The following is an 18,431-nucleotide window of genomic DNA, read 5'->3' as shown; positions in this document are numbered from 1 at the left end:
TTTTGTTGACATGATAACATCACGCAGTCACTGCAGATTTGTCGGCTGCACTTCTACGTTTTGAATCTCCAGTTCCAGCACATCCCAAAGGTGCTCTATTGGACTGAGATCTGGTGACCGGGGAGGCCATTTGAGTCTAGTGAGCTCATTGTCATGTTCAACAAACCAGTTTGAGTTGATTTGAGCTTTGTGACATGGCGTGTTATCCGATCATAAAGGTACACTGGTCATAAAGGGATAGACATGGTCAGCAACAATACTGAGGTAGGCTGTGGTGTTTAAACGATGCTCAATTTGGCCCAAAATGTGCCAAGAAAATATTCCCCATTATTATCACCAGCCCGAACCATTGATACAAGGCAGGATGGATCATTGCTTTCATGTTGTTTACACCAAATAGGCTTTCTGCCGAGCGTCCCGTGACCAAACCGGAAAACAGGTCTCATCGCATCCGCTTGTCAGAGAAAGTGTTAACGGCCGTAAGAACTGACTACGATATCTATGGATTTTTAAGGCTAACCTAACTTCACTTTGTTATTGGCGTTTTATTCCATTTAAATATCTAAACATTACTGTGAAGAAGAAAAAATATAAAACGTTTAAATATCAATCTGCACATGTGAGGGATATTGGTTATGCTAATCTTCGCTCGCTCCTTTTAAGTTATCTTGAGTAAAACCGCAAAAAATTTCATGAAGCACATACAAAAGACCTGGAAGCGATGCGACCTGTTTTACAGAATGCGGAAGTAAGTTGTGCATTAAGCCTATTCTGACCCTACCATCTGAATGTCACAGCAGAAATCAAGACTCATCATCTCTTGTCCAATTTTGGTGAGCCCGTGTGAATTGTACCCTCAGTTCTTATCTGACAGGAGTGGCACCCGGTGTGTGTTCTGCTGCTGCCCATCTGCTTCAAGGTTTGATGTGCATTTAGAGATCTGCAGACCTCTGTTGTAACATGTGTTTATTTCAGTTATTGTTGCCTTTCAGCTCGAACCAGTCAGTCCATTCTGCTCTCACCTTTGGCATCAAGGCATTTTTGCCCACAATACTGCCGCTTTTTTTGGCTTGATCTCTCTAAACCCTGGAGATGGTTGTGCATGAAAATCTCAGTAGATCATCAGTTTCTGAAATACTTAGACCAGCCCGTCTGGCACCAAAAACCATGCCATGTTCAAAGTCACTTAAATCACTTTTCCTCCCCATTCTGATTGAATCCGCTCAGTTTGAACTGAGCATGATCGTAGACCATGCCTGGCTGCCTAAATGCATTGAGTTGCTGCCAAGTGATTGGCTCAAATGTTTGTTAACGAGCAGTTAACCTGCTGAAGGTGCTTCCCTGTGTTTGACATTACTCTTTTTACTCTCTTTGTGTGAATGAGACTTCTTTCTTTTTCTTACATCAAAGCTTATTTTATGCATTTATTTTCAAGCTGTGTATGTTTCAGCTTTACTGGTTACACAATTAGATATTTTGTCTGTATGCAAGTTGTTACTTATTTCTGCATTCTTTATAAAGGGTTTCACAGTATGCCCACAAATATGGGCTGCGTGTGCCTACCAAATTGTTTCTGTACTATTACATATTATGTTGTAAAAGTGACACTGACTTTTGTGAAGACTCAAATTGAGTATCAAATTCATACTCAATTTGTCATCTGCATTTAACCCATCCAAGTTAGTGCACATGCATTAGTCTGACTCTTAACCATTAGGTCCCAGAAATATTGACACATGCAGTTTAGATAGCAAGTTATGATCATCTTTAGTCAATCTAATGCTTAGATTAGATTTTCCTTGCAACACAAAGCAACCAATTATGTTCAGTAACACAACAAGATCCAGATTCTCAGCCAATAGCAACACTAGCCTAATCACCATAATGGTGATGTTCAAATATTGTGTTTCCTCCAGTAATTTAGAAAGAAGTAGACATAGACTCCATTGGTTAAATAAGTAAATTCCTCAATTTAAAAAAAAAAAGATATTTTTCATATATATTGCAGTCACATACTCTTCCAATAACAACATATAAGAACTCTTACTTTTTCTATTTGAGTCTCAAAGCACCCCCTGCTATAATTTCCTTGTGTCTCCTTCTCTCTCCAGCAGCAGATGGAGTTCCCGTGCAGAAGGATGGGGAACAGGTAAGGAAGCTGCCGATTACACCTACATACTTTTTGGGGGTAAACAGCATCCTGCACCAAGATGGAGGCTAAGGTGTCCAGAACAGGAAGAGATTACCTCAGTTATGGAAGTGAGCCAGCTCTCCTCCGTAACCGCAGGAAAACATTGCTAGCACACCTAGTTAACCGCATGTAGTTAGTGCTTATACGGAACTGGCTTGCAGTTTTGCTGTTCTAGTCGTTAGCATTTCTTTTTGGTTAAGTTTGTGTTCCAATGCCTCGCATTCTTAAGAACTGACCCAGAAAGCAGGCTTATAGTATTTGCCTTCAGCTGCAGTGACACTGACTGATTCTGGGTCTGTGCTTAAGGGTATAAGATGATGATTTTGTTCAATAGATGCTCAGTTTTACAAATGACACATCACATTGCTTGCTTTTATTTCTTCGCCTACTCTCGTCTCTGTCTTCACACGTACTGTTGCTAAATCTGAGAGAGTAAGCACATTCATTTTATCTCACACAAAGCATACATATGAGATTTCCTCCCGCTCTCTTTTTTCTAAGCTTTGAAGCTGATTCCATTATCAGACACGGGGTTTGCTACATGAAGACAGAAAATATGAAATTCTAAAGGTCTCTTCATGAGTATGTTCTGTCATCTGTGTCACCCCTTTCTGGTTCTGAAGTACCTGACTGAATATAAAAATAAGAAAACAAGTGATGTTCAGTGTGACAAGATTTGAGGTAAATTTTATTTTACGTAGAGCCCTAACGACAACAAACGAACGACTTTAGATGCATAATGTAATATGATATTAATTTAAAATCTACGATTATAGTTAAAGGGTTTGTTCACCCCCAAAAATGAAGATTCTGTCAGTAATTACACACTCTCATGCTACTCCAACCCCGTAAGATCTTCAGAACACAAATTAATATATTTCACTCCTTCATAGGCAGGTAATTGCATCTGCCAGCCCAGAAAAGTTAGTAAAATCATCGTTAAATTAGTCTTAGTGAATAGTCTAGTGGCTCAACCTTAAGTTTGTCAAGAGACAAGAATACTTTTTGTGCGCAACCACAAAAGGTTGTTTTCCAAAGATGAACGAAAGTCTTATGGCGTTGGAGCAACCTTAGGGTGAGTAATTACTGACAGAATTTTCATTTTTGGGTGAACTATCCCTTTAAATCCTTACTTTGTATACATTATATTGGCCGTTACTTTGTCTATTTTTGCTCCTTCAATGAAAATAAGACCGATTGGTGTATGAGCAGTCTGCTCATAATCGCTCTCACTGTACTTTAATCAGTTGATGGCATACATTGATCAGTCTGCACAGCGCCTCTTCAAGTCGAACACACCCAAAGTGTGTTCTATTTGACCGTAAGTGGACTGCGAATGGTTATAAAACTATATAATTATAAAGATAACTATATTTGCATCTACACCAGCTGAAGATATCGGTCTATTTATTCCAAGCACGTGGTGCAGTTTTATCGTCTGGCCCTTTAAATGCTCGGGCTCTTTAAAGCGAGATGGATTCTGATTGACTGTCAATGATTTTGTCGTTTATAAGCTGGATAAAATCGTTCTGAAAGTGATTCCAACTATATCGTTTCTATGTGCCGTTGGTGTGAACTCTGCTATTCTTTTAAATTTACTATACTATATATTTGTCGCCATCTCTATAGTTATCGTTCTTGGTGTGAACGAGCCTTAATGCAAAGTTTTGATTATATTTATTATAATGTGTGTTTTGTATTTGTATAGGCCTGTTAAATTTGAGAGTAAAATAATTACAATATTTATTCTTTGTCATAATCTGCATGACCCTGACGTTGCCTTTCTTTGGTGACGGTGCAGGGCTTTCCAAATGAGTCCATATCAACGGATATCCCATGATCCGGGAGTAGGGAGCAGTGAATACTGTCTAGGGACCCTGTCAATTGGAATGCACCTCTAATGACTCAAATGACTGACTTATAAATAAATTATTATAAATCATTCTAAATTTTGGTACACCATAAGTTGTGTCAGTATCTGAGATAGGCTATTATTATCATTTTGAAGAAAGCTAATTTGTTAAGATAAGAAAATTGTGTTCATTTTGATTATTTATTAATATTTCCGTTCTTCAGGAAGTTCTGAACCGTTCTCCAGTCATTTTAACATTACTCTGACTTCATATTACTCAGCATCTAATTCAATCCACAAATAGGCCTACCATGAAAGCACTGACAGCAAATCACCCCTTAAGCGCTACAAATAAGCTTCTGTCGGAAACGACTAAATATCCTCCGGCTTTTGTGCTAGAAATACAAAAAAATCTCATCTGTAGCAAGTAAGCACAGTTCTCTGGGAGTGATCTCAGCCCCTGAACCTTAGTGTATCGCTTTACCATTGACACTGGTAAAAATAGTAAGTTGACTGTACTCGACAGTCCATTACTACAGCATTCACTCTCTGCCCCACCGTGACTGCAACACAGACTGACTACAGGTGTTCGCTTTCTTTATTACTGTCAATGTTGTTAAAATAACCATACAACTGTCCTTTTTATAGGCTCTATAGGAATAGTCTCAACGCATTCTCACCCCAAGGCGTCACCTTTGACCATGCTTCAATATTTGAAGTTTTAGGCGCGATCCTACGGCGTCATCTAACTGACGCTAAAGGAAAGCGTCAGTTAGAGGACGTGGTTAGGTTTAGGTGTGGGGTGGGGGTAGGGCACACGCGATCCTGGGGCGTCATCTAACTGACGCTAAAGGGCGCCTAAAGCGTCAGATATTGAAGCATGTCCAAATGCTTCCCAAGGCGTCAGTTAAGTGACGCCTTGGGGGTGAGAATGGGCTGATAGTCTTGCTCTCAGCATAAGCTTTTGCTTTTATCTGTGCAATATGGGTGTGAGGCCGTAGTTTTTCATGTAATTTCATTTTTCCAGAATGCTTCTGTCTGTCTGCCAAAAGCAAACTTCACTATTGCTATTGCTCATACTTACGGTTAGGGATTTGAACAAACCCTAAACCTTAAGTGTTCAAATTTGGCATGTAACTCATCCTGCACCGTTTCTGCTGCAGACATGAATGAGATGTCAAATCTTGTGGCTTGTTGAGGAGAGATGTGCTATTGCTTTTCTAAAGAATCGGATATGTGAGAATCTTTTTTTTTTTTTTTTGTCACAGATAATGAAACTGATTTAACTTTTCATAGACTGAGCCTTATCTAGGGACCAGCATGTCATAAAGACTTAAAGACAGGCTTTTCTGACTTGGACCACCTAACAACCACCCAGAACATGCTACTAACTCCATATCAATTTGATGAAAAAAAAAAAAAATCTAAATAACTTTGCAACTACATATAAACCCAGCCATCACATTTGTGATATATAGGCTATTTTATAATATTTTTGTCATATTTTCTTTCACAAATGTTAAAATCCAGTTATTTCTTTGCCACTATCAAACTCTGTCATTGATAGTACATAAAAACAAACAAAATTAAACATTAAACATTCACCCAAAAACTAAAATGTATCTTTTACTCACCCCCATATTCCAAAAGCCTCCCCCTTTTTTAACAAAAATGGAGAAATTATTAAATAAACCTCTGGTTGCTCTTTTCCATTCTATGACAATAAACTTGGACTGAAGCTTTCAATTGTGTCTGTGTGAGCAGCAAAAATTGTTATATTATTCACTGAAAATCTTGACATCCACATAGCTTCCATAAAAGATTATGAGAAACGTTAGTTATGTCCAGTTTACTTATCTTTTTAATGAATCAATTGATAAACCAACCCGATCTCACGACCAGATCGTACGAATTCGACCCATGACTAAAAAGTGTCTAATTTTGCGAGTGAGGTCCTACAAATCAGTACGATGTATATTTTACGAATTGGCCAATTCGTATGAATTCGTACGAATGACCTACCCCTGACCCCGCCCCTAAACCTAACCATCACGTGGATATAGACAAATTCGTACGAGTGAGGTCGTATGAATTAGTACGAATTAGACACCTTTTAATCATGCGTCGAATTCGTACGAATTGGTCATGAGATAGCGTAGGATAAACCCATTTTGAATGAGACTGGTTCATCAGTGAACTGGTCACTGGAAAGGAAGTTGATCAATTCAATTGGGTGAATACAATTGGGTGTATCATCCAGAAGACTACTTTCATGGTGACTGAAAGCTTCAGTTTCAGTTCATTGTAAGAGCAGCAACCAGTGTATTCTTTGGATCAAACTGAAGATGAGTAAATAATAACAGAATATATTTTTTTGCCTATACTATTCCTTTAATCACAGCTTTATTCCACCTCACTGTTAGTTTGACCACAAATTGGCTTCAATTTGATTTTCTCTCCGTTCTTTTTTTTATTTCTCTATTTCTCCTTCAACTTCACATGTTTTTTAAAATGCCTTGTTCTGTCACGATCCCCCTCTCTCTCCTCCTTTCTCTGTGGCCGTCTCTCTTGCTCTTTTCTCCTCTTTCTCTCTTTCTATCCCCATCCCTCTCTTTCCCTATCCCTCCTTCCTCTCTCTCTCAGCATGGCCGAACAGACTTTTCATGGGAAGGAATCAATGTAAGTGTTGTGAATATCATTCCTCCATTCCTTTCCTTTTGTTATTTCCTCCGAATCACAGTAGATGTCTTCTATCTCACACCCCATTGCCTCGTTGGATCTGTCTCTCTTTTTTTATCCGATGACTTGTTGGTGTGCTTTAGTAGTTTATTGCGGATGCAACTGATAAAAGACTACACTTCCCACCATGCAAATGGACAGAGATCGAGGCTGTTGGGAAATGTAGTTTCACAACCTCTAGCAACCACTGTTAACTTTCTACCCAACTTTTCTTGTCACCTCTTTCCTTCCCATAAAATGCCACACTCAAAATTTTGCATTTCATTTCTGCTCTGGCCGCCTCCTGCTCCACCGAAACCATCTATTTCTTCACCTTTCCTGTTTTCTGTCCCATTTTTCTCTCTTGAATGCCTTCCTTCATTTCAGTTGTCCATGGAGGACACGACCTCAATCCTCCCTCGGCTGAAGAAGCGGAACTCCAACGCCTATGGAATCGGCGCTCTGGCTAAGTCCTCTCTGACAGGTGTGTCAGGTGTGTGTCTGTCCTGTCAAATGGTAAAATGACCCCATGTTGGCTCCAGACTGAGTCGGAGGAGATGGAGCCAACATGGACCCTTGTGGGTTTCCCTTTTCACCACCCATTTCCATTTACAACACTCTCCAATGGCTCGTGCCATTGGTGAATTCCAAGATCCAAAATAAGAATAGATCCCTGACAAGCGATATGCTTCCCACAATGCATTGTCACACGGGTTTCCATTTTATCCTAAGCAGTGGTTGATGGGAGCGGAAGGTTTTTGTATGTTAAGTGCTTGTGGTGGAGTGAAGTGCGGAGATTCAGCCAGTGTGTTGTCTTTAAATATCGTCTTTTCTCGGACTCCTGTACACTGTAAAAAATATTTTCAAGATTTGTTATCACAACATATTTTGTTTTGTCAAATCAACTTTATAGTAATTTATTTAGTTGAGATAACTTATTATTTTGAGTTTCTGATGGTTAAATTAATCTACTTCATTGTATTAACTCACTTTTTCCAGTTCAATTAACTTAAAATTTTAAGGCAACCCGGGTTACTTACTTTTTTAAGTTAAACCAACAATATTTTTTTTACAGTGTAGTAATCATAACATTTTTTATGTTGTCAAATCAACTTAAATAATTTATTTAGTTTAGATAACAAATAATTTTGAGTTTCTGATGGTTAAATCAATCTCCTTCATTGTATTAACTCACTTTTTCCAGTTCAATGAACTTAAAATTTTAAGGCAACCAGGTTACTTACTTTTTTAAGTTAAACCATCAATATTTTTTTACAGTGTATCTGTGTTTTTGTAAAGTTATGTGCAGTGCAGTGTGTAACCTTCTCTGAAAGATCCTCTTCTTGAACTTTAATAATACATGCTCATCATTTCATTAGGCATTACCTATAAGAGCTTGAGAAATCTCTGAATTAGCTCTGTATGTTTGCAGTAATGCATGGGTTAAAAAAACAGACTCAAGTGTTCAAGCAGCAAAGAGCAATTGATTTTTTTTCCTTCTCAGTATCTTATATAAGTTCTCCACACAGATTTCATGGTTATTAAACAGATCGTTACAGCCCAGGTTTAGTCTATTACAGATGTAGCTTCATTGAATAAGCTGAGACTAATAAAAGAGAACATGCACAAGAGAGAATGCTATTATTGTGTGTAGATATTCTTTAGTGTGGGAGGATGTCATTCCTAATTCCCATTCCTTTCGTTTGTCACTAAAACTTGATTATGTATTTCTCCCTACCATAATCATCTCATTATGGAAGTCATTTTTGTTTTCATTACCTTACCTCAAACAAACACACATTTATCACCAGCTTCTACATTATAGCACAGCACACTGAGAGATTGGGTTGGACATAAAAAAATATTTGTCATTTAGAAAATTAAACGCATAATTTTAGAAGAATAAATTAGTCGATCTTCATTTTACAATATCTTTACATACCTAATTTCAGAAGTGAGATTTGTAGACTAGATATAAAAATCAAAAGATATCAAATCTTGAGTTTTTTTCTAGTTTTGACAAGGTCTAATATATTTTAGAATTGAAAATATTTTTTATAATTCTTATCCTCAAGAATATCCTTATGCAGAATATGCAGTAAATTGCAAGACTGGAAAGTCATCCAAGCTCATGGGTTAAAAAAAAAAAAAAAAAAAAAAAAAAAAAAATCGCATGCCTGATGAATGGTCTTTGCCAATGAATTGTAATTTTTAATTATTAAAAATATTAACAATGGTTAGCCCATATCTGTGGTTTTCAATCCTGGTCATGGGAACCCATCACTTCAGTTCATTAGGCGAGAGCTTCATGAACTGAACTAAGGGTACATTTACACGACAAGAATGTACTAAAAACTAAAACGTTTTTCTTTGCGTTTGAGTATAGACAACAATGTTGTCAAAACGATCCCCATTCACACAGATCCACGAAAATGATTTTGTCGAAAGGCCAGTAGTTGGCAATGTAACTTTGTAAAGAAACACTATGCATGGACTGAACACGTAAAACCTACGCTATCTCACGACCAATTCGTACGAATTAGACGAATGATTAAAAAGTGTCTAATTCGTACGACCTCACTCGTACGATTTGTCTAAACCCACGTGATGGGTAGGTTTAGGGGCGGGGTAAGGGGTAGGTCATTCGTACGAATTCATACGAATTGGCCAATTCGTAAAATATGTGCGATTTAGCAAAAACGTACTAATTCGTTCGAGTGAGCTCGTATGAATTGTTACGAATTAGCCATTTTTTAATCATTCGTCGAATTCGTACGACTTGGTCGTGAGACCGGGTTGATAATACGCACACCGTATCAATAAGTTGTGACAACATATGTTTTTCAATTGCTTTAACTTATTAAAATAATTTAAGCAGTTTGCAACTTTTTAAGCTATACAAGATTCAACTTAAGTCGGTTTAATAAAATTGAAGTTGAAATAAGTTAAACATCCAAGTTGATTGTACTTAATTTAAGGCAGCAATGTTGTTTTTTTGTTTGTTTTTTTACAGTGTATGCGCATGATGTCACTCCGTTTTCACAAATTCGCGGCATTGTTTTCAAAAAACGTGTTTGCGTTTTCACGCCCGAAAACGCCACTGTCATGTACGTGTACAGCCAAAACGCATAAGAGTTTATTAATGTCTTCAGTTTTTAGTTGGAAACGGTGTCGTGTAAACGGCGCCTGAGTGTCAGATAAGAGAAACATAGAAAATGTGCAGAGCGGTGTGTCTCTAGGACCAGGGTTGAAACCCACTCGGCCAGTGGATGACATGGGATACTTCCATCGAGATTTGGAAGTGCGCATTTGATGGACATTTTTTATCCCATGAGGCCACGGAAGAGGATCTGTGAAAGGAGATGAAGCGATGTAACTGGCAAAAGTCAAATGACAATTAAAACATTTTTCTTCATACTATACACATTCATAGTAAGTTTCAAACCAAATGTAATACCTATTATACAGTAAGGATTTCGGACACAGCACTAGTCACTAGGGTTAGATGCAAGATGCAATCTTGTTCTGTAAAACTATTTGACTTAATTTCCTCTATCTTGTTTTTTCCCCTCCCTCTCTCCCTTACCTGAAAAACTTCTACCTCACACTGTCTTCTCATCCCATCATCCACCCTTTGTCTATTCGTCCACTTCAGGAGTGTCTCGCTCCATGAAGGACAAGGTGACAAAGCCGACAGCGATGGCCCAGGGGCGCGTGGCTCACATGATCGAGTGGCAGAACTGGGGCATGCAGACAGTGGGCGCAGGGGGCGTAGTAGGACCACGCGCCTCAAGTCTGCACCTCCAACAAGAGCGCAAGCTTGAGAATGACGCATACAGCGACCTCAGTGACGGAGAGAAGGAGGCTCGCTTTGCTGCAGGTCAGAGACACATAGCCTATAGACTTAGAGACAAAGGCCAACGCAAAATCTAGTGCTCAGAAGTAAGCTATACTTCTGCATGTTTACATACTGAGCAGTAGGCTACTACAAGATTTTACATACTAGTGAGTCGTTATCAATTAATCATGTTATTATTGTCATTATTACAGTATTAATGTGTTAATGGAAATGTGGTAAACGCATGATTTTCTTTCATTTGTTGAACATAAAAGAATACATTTTAAAGAATGTTGGTAACCGAACATGTTCCAATTGACTTCCATTATATGGAGAAAAAAAATAAAAAATACAACGGAATTTAATGGGAACCGAAACTGTTTTGTTACCAACTTTCTTCAAAATTTATGTTTCAAAAAAAAACGAGAAAATCATACATATTTGGACCGACATGTGAGTAAATGATGATGAAATGTTCCTTTTTAGGTGACTGTCATTTTAAGGGGGTTTTTATCAATGTACTGTACAGTATATTGCAAGTAATTTAGAGAGTTGTAATGCATTCCTTTATTTAGCGGCTTTAAGGATAGAAATAAAATGTTCACATCATTTTTAATTACCACAAAACATATACAGATTCAGTCATTCCCAATTCATTCTGTCTCTAAAATGCTTAACAATATTACAGTTTGACTATCCCTTACAACTGCTATATCGGCTATCAACACAATATACAAAAATACTGAGTGCACCTTTCATAAATCTTCGTGTGCGGTGACAGAGATTTAAGGGTTAGGTGGAATTCAAGTGTCAAATCTGATTTTTTTCAGCATCATTATTCCAGTCTTCAGTGCCACATGGTCTTTCTGAAATTGTTCTAATATGATGGGGGTCTTTTTTGCAGAAGAAATTATTATTAGGGCCCAAGCCCTGAAAGGGCGAAGGCCCTATTGTTTTCCTTCCGATTATTTTTTTTTTAGGGCCCAAGCCCTGAAAGGGCGAAGGCCCTATTGTTTTCCTAAGGATTATTTTTCTTTACTATTATTATTAGGGCCCAAGCCCTGAAAGGGCGAAGGCCCTATTGTTTTCCTAAGGATTATTTTTCTTTACTATTATTATTATAATTAGGGCCCAAGCCCTGAAAGGGCGAAGGCCCTATTGTTTTCCTAAGGATTATTTTTCTTTACTATTATTATTATAATTATTATTATTTTACTACCTTTTGGGCACTTTTGGGGCCCTTAACGTGCTCGAAAACTCTTGAAACTTTGCACACGGGTCAGAACCAGCGGCCATCAGAGCCGGGCTGAAGCTGGTACCCGGGCGTGGCAGGGCGGCTCGTCAGCGCCCCCTGGAACGGGGTCCGAACACTTGGTCCATAACTCAAACACGCTTGTATGTAATAATATGAAACTCGGTACACATGTTGATCTCATCGTTTCATCTATACCTCGCGCTCTTACTTTTTACCCCAGCCCAACAGGAAGTCGGCTATTGAGGTTTGTTTGTAAAACGATCGCAATGGAATGTCAAATACTCCTCCTAGAGCTTTGATCCAAATTCGACGAAACTCGGTCAGCATGAAGTCAAGACATTGAGGATGAAAGTTTGCGAGGGGATTTTTTATATCTCGAACGGTTTGTCCGTGGCGGGGAAACGAAATCATGGCGAGAAACGTGAAACAGGAAGTGTGTTATAACTTCAGCATACATTAACTGATCTTGATGAAACTTCAGCAGTGTGTTCGCTGTAAGAGGACGATCACATGGATGTGACTATTGTGAGTCAAAGTTATAGCGCCACCAACTGGCAGCAGGAAGTGTGTCACTTTCAAAATGCTTAGATATCACCCTTTTATTTTTACCCGATTTGCTTCAAACTTCATATGTATAATGGAAACATACGGCAGATGAAGACCTGTGAATGGATTCTTGATATCTTTGAAACTGTTGCCGTGGCGACGCATCAAACTTTACCCTTCTTTTAGGATGCTTTTAGGATGCTTTTGAGACCCTTAGCATGCTTCAAATTGCATGAAACTCGACAGACACATCACATTTATTAGCCAGTAGACATGTGCAAAGTTGCAGAAACGGGCGTGGTGAGGGCTCAGTAGCGCCACCTTTTGACAAAAGTGGGGTGGTTAGTTTTAACTAGAGTTACAAAAATTGGTATGTATATTGTACTCCTCGAGCCGGACAACTTTCTAATTGACACTTATTAGCTAGGACCCACGGAAAGTCAGATATTTTTGTTTGAATATGGCCACTCTGAGCCTACATGTGTCTTTGGCTGGCTGGCTGGCTGGCTGTCTGTGTGTGTGTGCAGGGGGAGGGGGCTTAACCATTTCACTGCTGTGTGTATGACCTGCATAAAGAAAATACATTTCTCAAGCCTGGTATTTTTTAAATAAGTTTTTATTTTTATTTTTTATAAGTAAAGGCATATAACTAGTTTAATTGTAGTGAATTGACAATAGTTTTATATAATTAGTTTATTAATCAGATTAACTTGGTCAATAAACTTGGTCTGAAAATTTGGTCCATAAATCAAACACACTTGCATGTAATAATATGAAACTTGGTACACATATAGATCTCATCGTTTCATATATAGCCTACTTCACACTCTTACTTTTTACCCCAGCCCAACAGGAAGACGGCTATTTAGGGTTGTGTTTAAAACACATGCAATGGAATTTAAATTATTGCTCCTAGAGCACTGAACCAAATTCGACGAAACTCGATCAGCGTGAAGTCAAGACATTAAGGATGAAAAAGTGCCACGGGATTTTTGATATCTCGAACGGTTTGGCCGTGGCGAGGAAACGAAATTATGGCGAGAAACATGAAACAGGATGTCTGTTATAACTTCAGCATACATTAACTGATCTTGATGAAACTTCAGCAGTGTTTTCGCTGTAAGAGACCGATCACATGGATGTGACTATTGTGAGTCAAAGTTATAGCGCCACCAACTGGCAGCAGGAAGTGTGTCACTTTCAAAATGCTTTGAAATCACTCTCTTATTTTTAACCGATTTGCTTCAAACTTCATCTGTATAATGTAAATACACGGCAGATGTAGACCTGTGAATGAATTTTTGATATCTTTGATACTGTTGCCGTGGCAACGAAACAAACTTTAACATTCTTTTTTGATGCTTTTGGGACTCTTAGCATGCTTGAAATTGCTTGAAACTCAACAGATACATCACATTTATTAGCCAGTAGACATGTGCAACTATGGCAAAAGATTAAAGTAATGTCAAAAAAGTAAACACTAAAAGCCTCATATCTTCTAAAAATGTAATTATACATCATTTGTTTCTAAATTAAATTATACAAATATTATAACGTCCCCAATTTTTCCTTTTTTTCATTTAAGAATTATGTTTACGTTCAAAAACAGCCAGAATTGTTGTAAAATTCAGAAAAAAATAATAATCTGAGTCATACGTAGTGCTATACTGCCCTCTTGTGTTCAATATCAGGTAGGCCTATTGTGTATATTCCCACCGGTTAATCAACGTGTGACTCTGCTGGGACTTGGGAGCTTTTAAATCGCTTACTTAAAACCGAAAGTCAAAATACGGATGTCCGCACAAGACATTAATGGTGTGGAGTAGAGCGAGCATTTTAAATAAATTCCTATTAAGTAGGATTGAACTAAACAGAAAGAATGTTCACTCTGTTCTGCTGGTTCCTCGCTGGTGGATCATATGATTACTTTGTCATAATCTATGACAAAAATGCTATTATAAACTATATTAATAATAGATAATACACATTGCTCTTATTTTTAAAAAATACATTCATGAAAAACAAGATAACAAAAATCATAAAAAGATAAAGCCATGGCTGCTATAAATGTTTGAAATGCATAGGACAGATGTTTAATGACGCAGCAACATATAATTGAAAGGCAATTAATAATCTGTCATTACGTCACTGCATTATGATATTACGGCTCTAATACGGTGCAGCACAAAGCACTTATGTGCATCCCGAGCGGAGAATGATGTGCTTGAAGCCACATGAAGTTACAGCGCATTGAGTCCGTATTGAAAAGTTCAAAGCACAAAGGAAATACATATTTATGAACAGTGTATTATACATTATCTATCTATGCAATAGTTTATTGAGCCTTTTCTTTTAAAGGTTTTAAATTTCAGTTACTGTGTGCGTGAAGAACAATTATAGTGCTCTGACTCTAGTGTTGTGATCTAACCGACAGCGTCTGACACCCGGTAGAAAGTAACACGATTAAGTTACAGCAATAAAGTCCAGCAAGAAAAAGTTTCTTCATTCGAAAATATAGACCTTTAGACCTTTATCTTAAAGACCCAGTATAATAGGATTAACATTGAATCATCTTGAAGATCGTTTCATCATTGACTGTAACCGAATGCGACGTGCTGTTTGAATGCTGAATGGAGAATGACTGACAGGCGCAGAGAGGGAAAAGTTTACGTGTTCTTGAATTTAATGACTTAAATATTAATTTCTATATCACATAATAGCTTCAGAACACTTATAATACAGTACACAAAAACTTTATGGTACTTTAGAAAGTTTTTGTGCCTTTGTGCCTTACATAGAATAGTATATGCACAATATGAATCAGCCTCGTCAAAGATGGCAGTGTCAGAGCCGATACCGATCCTGAGTATCTAATCGGCGCACTTCTTTTCAACAGTCAAATTGAAATTGAAATTGCTTGAAACTCAACAGATACATCACATTTATTAGCCAGTAGACGTGCAAAGTTTCAGAAACGGGCATGGTGCAAGGACTAAATAGAGCCACCTTTTGACAAAAGTGGGGTTGTTAGTTTTATCTACAGTTACAAAAATCGGTATATACATTGTACTCCTCAAGCCGGACAACTTTCTATTACATAGTCATTAGCTCGGACCAAGAGGAAGTCAGATATTTTGGTTTGAATATGGTGAGCCTCTCTCTGAGCCTACGTCCCTGTATGGCAAGCCCTTTTAACATTTAAAAGCTAAGTTTGCCTATCCGGAATTAACATTGTAGATATCAACAACGTCTTTCTGTCTAGTCGTAATTACATTTTGGATAGTTTGTATTATCATTTAAGATATCTGTAACATAATTTTGACTAGTCGAAATGACAGAGTATGGCAAGCCGTTTTAACATTTAATCTTGAAAGGGCCAAAGCCTTCGGCACCGCCACCCGGGTGCCTTTAGGTAACTAAAGGAACCGGGGTTGCGGTGCCACCGGCTTGGGCCCGCCATCGCTGCTCGCAGCTATATTTATTATTATAATAATTATTATTTTACTACCTTTTGGGCACTTTTGGGGCCCTTAACGTGCTCGAAAACTCTTGAAACTTTGCACACAGGTCAGAACCCGCGGCCATCAGAGCCGGGCTGAAGCTGGTACCCGGGCGTGGTAGGGCGGCTCGTCAGCGCCCCCTGGAACAGGGTCCGAACACTTGGTCCATAACTCAAACACGCTTGTATGTAATAATATGAAACTCGGTACACATGTTGATCTCATCGTTTCATCTATACCTCACACTCTTACTTTTTACCCCAGCCCAACAGAAAGTCGGCTATTGAGGTTTGTTTGTAAAACGCTCGCAATGGAATGTCATATACTCCTCCTAGAGCTTTGATCCAAATTCGACGAAACTCGGTCAGCGTGAAGTCAAGACATTGAGGATGAAAGTTTGCGAGGGGATTTTTTATATCTCAAACGGTTTGTCCGTGGCGAGGAAACGAAATCATGGCGAGAAACGTGAAACAGGAAGTGTGTTATAACTTCAGCATACATTAACTGATCTTGATGAAACTTCAGCAGTGTGTTCGCTGTAAGAGGACGATCACATGGATGTGACTATTGTGAGTCAAAGTTATAGCGCCACCAACTGGCAGCAGGAAGTGTGTCACTTTCAAAATGCTTTGATATCACCCTTTTATTTTTACCCGATTTGCTTCAAACTTCATATGTATAATGTAAACATACGGCAGATGTAGACCTGTGAATGGATTTTTGATATCTTTGAAACTGTTGCCGTGGCGACGCATCAAACTTTACCCTTCTTTTAGGATGCTTTTTGGATGCTTTTGAGACCCTTAGCATGCTTCAAATTGCATGAAACTCGACAGACACATCACATTTATTAGCCAGTAGACACGTGCAAAGTTTCAGAAACGGGCGTGGTGAGGGCTCAGTAGCGCCACCTTTTGACAAAAGTGGGGTTGTTAGTTTTAACTAGAGTTACAAAAATTGGTATGTATATTGTACTCCTCGAGCCGGACAACTTTCTAATTGACACTTATTAGCTAGGACCCACAGAAAGTCAGATATTTTTGTTTGAATATGGCCACTCTGAGCCTACATGTCTCTGTGTCTCTGTGTCTTTGGCTGGCTGGCTGGCTGACTGGCTGGCTGTCTGTGTGTGTGTGTGTGTGTGTGCAGGGGGAGGGGGCTTAACCATTTCACTGCTGTGTGTATGACCTGCATAAAGAAAATACATTTCTCAAGCCTGGTAATTTTTAAATAAGTTTTTATTTTTATTTTTTATAAGTAAAGGCATATAACTAGTTTAATTGTAGTGAATTGACAATAGTTTTATATAATTAGTTTAGTAATCAGATTAACTTGGTCAATAAACTTGGTCTGAAAATTTGGTCCATAAATCAAACACACTTGCATGTAATAATATGAAACTTGGTACACATATAGATCTCATCGTTTCATATATACTTCACACTCTTACTTTTTACCCCAGCCCAACAGGAAGTCGGCTATTTAGGGTTGTGTTTAAAACACATGCAATGGAATTTAAATTATTGCTCCTAGAGCACTGAACCAAATTCGACGAAACTCGATCAGCGTGAAGTCAAGACATTAAGGATGAAAAAGTGCCACGGGATACCTCGAACGGTTTGGCCGTGGCGAGGAAACGAAATTATGGCGAGAAACATGAAACAGGATGTGTGTTATAACTTCAGCATACATTAACTGATCTTGATGAAACTTCAGCAGTGTTTTCGCTGTAAGAGACCGATCACATGGATGTGACTATTGTGAGTCAAAGTTATAGCGCCACCAACTGGCAGCAGGAAGTGTGTCACTTTCAAAATGCTTTGAAACCACTCTCTTATTTTTAACCGATTTGCTTCAAACTTCATCTGTATAATGTAAATACACGGCAGATGTAGACCTGTGAATGAATTTTTGATATCTTTGATACTGTTGCCGTGGCAACGAATCAAACTTTAACATTCTTTTTTGATGCTTTTGGGACTCTTAGCATGCTTGAAATTGCTTGAAACTCAACAGATACATCACATTTATTAGCCAGTAGACATGTGCAACTATGGCAAAAGATTAAAGTAATGTCAAAAAAGTAAACACTAAAAACCTCATATCTTCTAAAAATGTAATTATACATCATTTGTTTCTAAATTAAATTATACAAATATTATAACTTCCCCAATTTTTCCTTTTTTTCATTTAAGAATTATGTTTACGTTCAAAAACAGCCAGAATTGTTGTAAAATTCATAAAAAATAATAATCTGAGTCATACGTAGTGCTATACTGCCCTCTTGTGTTCAATATCAGGTAGGCCTATTGTGTATATTCCCACCGGTTAATCAATGTGTGACTCCGCTGGGACTTGGGAGCTTTTAAATCGCTTACTTGAAACCGAAAGTCAAAATACGGATGTCCGCACAAGACATTAATGGTGTGGAGTAGAGCGAGCATTTTAAATAAATTCCTATTAAATAGGATTGAACTAAACAGAAAGAATGTTCACTCTGTTCTGCTGGTTCCTCGCTGGTGGATCATATG

The 18,431-nt window shown here is 38.2% G+C and overlaps 1 protein-coding gene across 9 annotated transcripts in view; it reads left to right on the top strand.

Moving 5' to 3' along the window:
• The window catches only part of fam131bb (family with sequence similarity 131 member Bb), a 77,813-nt gene that overhangs the window by 23,513 nt on the left and 35,869 nt on the right, over positions 1 to 18,431 (top strand). Inside the window, exons 2-5 of one of the 9 annotated variants that reach the window (XM_039694413.2) lie at positions 2,115 to 2,149; positions 6,687 to 6,722; positions 7,149 to 7,254; positions 10,417 to 10,641. In XM_039694413.2, the coding sequence (XP_039550347.2) occupies positions 2,115 to 2,149; positions 6,687 to 6,722; positions 7,149 to 7,254; positions 10,417 to 10,641 (402 nt within the window). Of the gene's footprint in view, positions 1 to 2,111; positions 2,150 to 4,995; positions 6,723 to 7,148; positions 7,255 to 10,416; positions 10,642 to 18,431 lie in introns of those variants that run through there. The other 8 variants (XM_039694412.2, XM_089117535.1, XM_039694415.2 and 5 more) reach the window with 8 other exon arrangements.

The sequence above is a fragment of the Pimephales promelas genome, chromosome 12, assembly GCF_988280905.1.
Source record: "Pimephales promelas chromosome 12, fPimPro1.hap1.1, whole genome shotgun sequence".
In the NCBI taxonomy this organism is placed as follows: domain Eukaryota; kingdom Metazoa; phylum Chordata; class Actinopteri; order Cypriniformes; family Leuciscidae; genus Pimephales; species Pimephales promelas.
The sequence above is the reverse complement of the archived record's forward strand: the minus strand, read 5'-3'. Positions and strand labels throughout refer to the sequence as shown.